This window comes from Equus quagga, chromosome 6 (genome assembly GCF_021613505.1).
Source record: "Equus quagga isolate Etosha38 chromosome 6, UCLA_HA_Equagga_1.0, whole genome shotgun sequence".
NCBI classification, from domain to species: Eukaryota; Metazoa; Chordata; class Mammalia; order Perissodactyla; family Equidae; genus Equus; species Equus quagga.
Window position 1 is genome coordinate 60,523,730 of NC_060272.1, and position 6,108 is coordinate 60,529,837.

Consider the following 6,108-nt stretch of genomic DNA (forward strand, 5'->3'; position numbering starts at 1 on the left):
CCGCTGGGTCCAGTGAACAACCTCACTGGGGTTCAGCGATTGCTTGCCCAGGCCGGGGCAGGGCTCGTGCGCGGCGGCCGCCTCTCGCGGTCCAGGGGTTGGAAAGGGAAGCGCCCTGGAATAAGACGGGCCTAGGAAAGGGCGCGGGAGTGGGGCGGGCGGTGGCCGGGGGCGGAGACTGCGCACCGCAGGCTTGGGAGCGTCTCAAAGCGGACCCTGCAGATCCGCGTCCAGGCAGCGTGCGAACAGCTCGGGCGGCGTCGCCTGGGGCTCGGGCAGTGCGCACACGGGCTGGGCGCGCCCGCTGCGCGCGGGCTGCTAAAGCAAGCGCTGCGCCGGGGACCATGCGCTAGGCTCCCCAGCCACCAGGACGCGCGGCGGCGCAGGAGGACCCCGCGCGTGTCGAAGCGTCCGCCCCCGCGGCGCGCCCATGGGCAGCCCCTGGAACGGCAGCGCCGGCGCGCAGGGCCCGCGGGAGCCGTCCTGGGCTGCGCTGCTGCCGTGCGACGAGCGCCGCTGCTCGCCCTTCCCGCTGAGGGCGCTGGTGCCGGTGACCGCCGTGTGCCTGGGCCTGTTCGCCGTCGGGGTGAGCGGCAACGTGGTAACCGTGCTGCTGATCGCGCGCTACCGGGACATGCGGACCACCACCAACTTGTACCTGGGCAGCATGGCCGTGTCCGACCTGCTCATCCTGCTCGGGCTCCCCTTCGACCTGTACCGCCTGTGGCGCTCGCGGCCCTGGGTGTTCGGGCAGCTGCTCTGCCGCCTGTCGCTCTACGTGGGCGAGGGCTGCACCTACGCCACGTTGCTGCACATGACGGCGCTCAGCGTCGAGCGCTACCTCGCCATCTGTCGCCCGCTCCGTGCCCGCGTCCTGGTCACCCGGCGCCGCGTCCGCGCGCTCATCGCCGCGCTCTGGGCCGTGGCGCTGCTCTCTGCCGCGCCCTTCTTCTTCCTGGTGGGCGTCGAGCAGGACCCCGCGGTCGACGCACTCCCGGACCTCAACGACACCGCGCAGCTCGCCCGCTCGCCCGGCGCTTCGTCGTCCCCGCCGCCGTCCCCGCTGTCCCCGCCGTCGGGGCCCGAGGCGGCGGAGGCCGCGGCGCTGTTCAGCCACGAGTGCCGCCCGAGCCCGGCGCAGCTGGGCGCGCTGCGAGTCATGCTGTGGGTCACCACCGCCTACTTCTTCCTGCCCTTCCTGTGCCTCAGCGTCCTCTACGGGCTCATCGGGCGGCAGCTGTGGAGGAGCCCGGGGCCGCTGCGACGCCCCACCGCCTCCGGGCGGGAGAAGGGCCACCGGCAGACGGTCCGCGTGCTGAGTAAGTGGCGCCACCTCTGTTCCCATCACACCAACCCGCGGTCCAGGCTACTCCCCTCCCCTGCTCTCCCAGCCCTCCGTGCCTCTTCCAGCCACGTTTCCTTTCGCAGTTCCACTGCAGCCTCCACCTGCGTGTCCTTCCCGTCTCTAGAGAAAACCACCTCCCGTCCCCCGGGGAGTTTTGGGGTAACCCCAGGGCGCGCCTGAGGCTGGGATAGCGGGGACCGGCAAACAGCAACAACTTTCCAAAGCCGCTGTGGCCCGCGAACCGGGCTGATCCGAGACGGTAACTGAGGCTCTGGAGCCAGCTGCGTGTCCCCGTTAGACACGGCGGACGTGGGTTACCCACGGCGCTCTGGAGAAGCCAGGGGAGATCACAGTAAGATAAAATTTCTTTTCTCAGTGTCAGGTTATCCTGAAGGCTAGTGGACCACGCCCATATCAAAAATTCAAAGATTGCGCAGACCTGTTGCAGAATTCTTTTCAACGGAAAATAGAGGCTGTGCCTCTGAAGTGGGTTTGTAGACGGAAGCCTGCCGGAACGGCTTGCTAGTACGAAGGGCACCTTCTGGTCTGTGTCCGGCCTTGATAACACCTATGTGAGCGAATATCGACGGGGTCTGCAGCCTGGTAGTTTTCCTGGGGTGGGGGTTTGGCTGGGTAAAAGTTTTATCTAATTTATTTTGCAGCTACTTAGTACTTCAGATGGTTTCTTGGGGACCCTTTGTTTGCGGATGCTTCAGCTGATGCTGGTGCCTGTGTCTTGTTTTGCAGTGGTGGTGGTTCTGGCGTTTATAGTTTGCTGGCTGCCTTTCCACGTTGGCAGAATCATTTACATAAACTCGGAGAATTCCCGGATGATGTCCGTCTCTCAGTACTTTAACATGGTGGCTTTGCAACTTTTCTATCTGAGCGCGTCCATCAACCCCATCCTGTACAACCTCATTTCAAAGAAGTATAGAGCAGCGGCCTGGAAACTGCTGCTGGCGAGACAGTCCAGAGAGAGAGGTTTCCGCAGAAGCAGGGACACTGAGGGCGACACCGGAGACACGGCTGGCTGCACGGAGACCAGCGCCAACCTACAGGCCTCGGCGAGCAGCATGGCCAGGCGAGCCGCCCCCTCCCGCAGTTCTCGGACTTCAGAGAAAACGGGTCTATAGGGTAAAAAGGACTAAAAGGCAGGAACTGACGCTGTAAACGAGAACTGGAAAGAGTGGTTGACATTTTGCAAGTTGGTCAGCAACTTTGTCAGCATGATTTTTTTTTTTTTAAACCCAAGTGTGAAATGTAACCGTACCAACCTGTCTAGTTTTCCTTTCATGTCCCTCCTTGGGGACGTTCATTTTGGTCTCATGAAATCCCACATCACAAAATGTGCGCTGGGAAGATTTTGGAAGTCTTCATTCTCCTAGTCTTTGGAAATGTGATGGCTCGTTTTACAGTTATTAAGTGATACCGAGAGATGCTGCTGGAAAGACTGTCACCTCTGAGATCAGAGGCGTATTCTGTTTTTACGTTTGGAATATGTATGTAATGGTCTATGTATATTGCATATACATAGGAACCTGGGATAATGAGAATTTTGATCCAAGAAATCATTTAATGCCTTTATATGGCAGCAAAAATTTTTAGAAGCAAGTGAAAGGAATTCCTGGTAACCAGGGGTGCCGCCTCTCTCCTGGCTCGGAGCAAATCTTAAAGTTTGTCTTTCAGAACTACTGTGTATAAACAACTGTGTTGCAACCCACTCCTCCCTGAGACTGCCCGAGGGGCATTCCCAGTGCTGTTGGCCGTGCGGCAGCAAACCTGGCACCGACACTGAGGGCCGAGAGCTCCAGCCGGACTTCCCGACAGGGTGACTACTAGTGTCGTGTGTGCAGAGCTTTTAATATGCCTCATTTGCCTCAGCTTGGTGGGATAAGCGTTGTCATCATTCCTGTTTTACTAACTGAGTCTTAGATGTCCCAAGCAGGCACCGATGCGTCTGAGTCTGGACTGGTCTTTAAGATCCTTAACCCACCCCCACACTGAGAAGTTGCTCAGAGCATCCGTTCCGGGATTTCATTAAAGGTGAAAGAGAATGTGTTGGACATTCTGACCAACAATTCTGTAACTTTGTTTGCTGCAGTTTAAAGCCTAAACCTATTTTCAGAGGGCTGCTGCTGCGGCGCCCAGTTCCAAAGGGCCTGGTTCACGCCGTGGTCTGTATGAGTGGCGCCCCCTCGGGGCGGGCGGGGCACAACTTGTTTAGTTGTCAACTACAAGTGGTTAAATTCGTAAACAAGTGTCTGCTCAACAGGCTGACGAAGTTCTGTTGCTTTTTCAATGATTAGCCGAATTCGCTGATGCCTTCAAGTGCCCCTTGAAGCGTCCTGACCCCCTGGTCCTGCCCTCTACTGGGGCGGCAGTGAAGTCTCTGTCGACGTGGGTTTCTCCCAGCTAGTGGAGACAGCAGAGAGTGGTCACCGTGTTCTGCACATTTTCGAGGATTATTTGAAAAAAAGGACTCTGTGATCAAAAATGGTCGGAAAACACTGTATTCTGTACCCCTTCCCCAAGAGTCACGACAAAAAATATCACGTCAGAGGCTCTGAGAAGTGTTTCGCCCGGTATTTCCTTGATTTATCACAGAAGCAAGGCCCCATCCCCCTCTCCAAGACCTGCATTAAACCTGGCGGACTGAGGAAAACTGTTGGGGACACTGATGTAGGGTTCTCAGAGTGGAGGTGCCGGCCCTGTGCCACTCCTCACCTTGGTAGCACTAAGTAGGGACGTGTTGGAGCCACTGCCACACAGTCTTTCTGCTCACGACAGTTCCTGTCTAGGGCAGTCACGAGTGGCCTCTTCCCTGTGGAAGGTCATGGTTAAAAACCTTACTGATGTTTTATTTATAGAATAATATTTTAGATATAGAAGCAAAGACCTCTCCTTTGAGCTTTCTTGTTCAGATTCTAGAAAAGAAGGATTCACATCACCCGTGTCTTAATGGGATGGAGTGGGCAAGAGTAGAGAACTCAGTGCATCACATGTCATAAGGGCAGCTGTTGTGTTGTGAAACTTTCATTTCAGTTATATATTGGTTGCTGTCTTTCCTGGTTCACAAAATAAAATGTATTCCTACAGTGGGTCATGATCAAAACGATTTGAAAAGTTGTTCTAAGAGCTAAAATTGTTCTCTGCCCTAACAGAGGGTGTGGAGTTCTGGGAAGACCCCAGGAGGCCGAGTCAGGGATCACTGGAGAGGGCCAGCTGGGCTGTGGTTTTCAGTCTTGAGGCTCCTTCCTCCCCAGGGATGGCATCATGGGGGCTGTGGCCCGGGACACACCCCACACCTGATCAGAGATGTGTGCTGCGCCCCTGCAAGGTTCTCTTCCACCCTCTCTGCCTTCTGCAGGCCACGCCACTTTTGTTAGGTGAGGCTCCAGCCTTGGGGAAGGGCCAGTGTTTCATTCATTCACTCGGCAAATATTTACTAAGCAACAGCTAAGTGCTAGACTTAGTGTATGACAAACACGCTAGAAAAATGAGTCCATGTCATGGTGTCCAAATCATTCACCTTTTTAATGGCATTTCTTGTTTGAAGTATGTAATTGTGTGACATAGACAAACCACAGATTCAGCTCCCAGGTTAATGAAAGCACTCACATCGGATGGATCTGCAGAATATCAGGTTAGTGCTATCCACATGGACATTGCTTCCCTCTTCAATTGAGCCATTTCCCCTTCTGAAGGGAATGTTCACAGGCTGCTGCACAGCACCTGCTAGGAATCAAGAGTCCCCTGTGCAAGGTCCTCCGGGGGACACAAGAGCAACGTGGTAATGATGTTCAGAAGTTTGAACACGGCCTCTCCTGACCATGTCTACTCATGTAACAGTAACATTTGCCAGTATGTGGAAGCTTTTCATATGGAAGTGTTGGTGGTTGTCCAGGTCGGGTGTTTTAAGTGGAGCTTTAAAAAGGCATTTCTTGAGGCTGGCCCCATGGCTTAGTTGGGTTCCGCTCCCAGGCACAGACCTACACCACTCGTCAAGTTGTGCTGTGGGGGTGACCCACATACAAAATAGGGGAAGATTGGCACAGATGTTAGCTCAGGGCTAATCTTCCTCAAACAAAAAAGAGGAAGATTGGCAACAGATCTTAGCTCAGAGTGAATCTTCCTCACCACCCCCTCCCAAAAGAGCATTTCTTAAACATAGAGGTGAGGCAATTTTTAATTGTGAGCTAATTTTCTAGAGATTCTGAACTCTAAATACTACATAGACCGTGGTCAGCTCTGAGCAGCCTTCAAAAATGGGCATTTCTTCTCCTGGAATCACGGGAACATTTGTCATTGAACAAGCATGTGCTCCACGGGCACACTTTGTGGCCAGTCACTGAGCATATCCCTTACTCTGTGTAAACTACAAGGGGAAGAGAGAGGAAGACTCTACTGACCACCTTCTTAGGAAAACAACATGCACTTTTTTTTTTTTTTGAGAAAGATTGGCCCTGAGCTAACTACTGCCAATCCTCCTCTTTTTTCTTTTCTTTTCTTTTTTTTTTTTTGCTGACAAAGACTGGCTCTGAGCTAACATCCATGCCCATCTTCCTCTACTTTATATGTGGGATGACTGCCACAGCATGGCTTGCCAAGCAGTGTCGTGTCCGCACCTGGGATCCAAACTGGCGAACCCCGGGGCCGCCGAAGCAAAACGTGCAAACTTTACCGCTGCGCCACCGGGCCGGCCCCCAACATGCACTTTTTTTTTTTTTTAAAGATTTTATTTTTTCCTTTTTCTCCCCAAAGCC

The 6,108-nt window shown here is 54.3% G+C and overlaps 1 protein-coding gene across 1 annotated transcript; it reads left to right on the forward strand.

Moving 5' to 3' along the window:
• Positions 1-410: 410 nt before the first annotated feature.
• MLNR (motilin receptor) lies at positions 411-4,433 on the forward strand. The gene is made up of 2 exons (XM_046664540.1): positions 411-1,319; positions 2,093-4,433. Exons 1-2 carry the CDS (start codon positions 431-433, stop codon positions 2,476-2,478), a joined length of 1,275 nt encoding a protein of 424 aa, XP_046520496.1. The 5' UTR covers positions 411-430; the 3' UTR covers positions 2,479-4,433.
• Positions 4,434-6,108: the final 1,675 nt, after the last annotated feature.

What these genes read in the sequence shown, in the direction of transcription:
- MLNR (XM_046664540.1), top strand. Translation starts at nt 431, where the DNA reads ATGGGCAGCCCCTGGAACGGCAGCGCCGGCGCGCAGGGCCCGCGGGAG. An exon ending in GCAGACGGTCCGCGTGCTGA is followed by an intron (nt 1,320 to 2,092) that starts GTAAGTGGCGCC and finishes CTTGTTTTGCAG; the next exon opens with TGGTGGTGGTTCTGGCGTTT.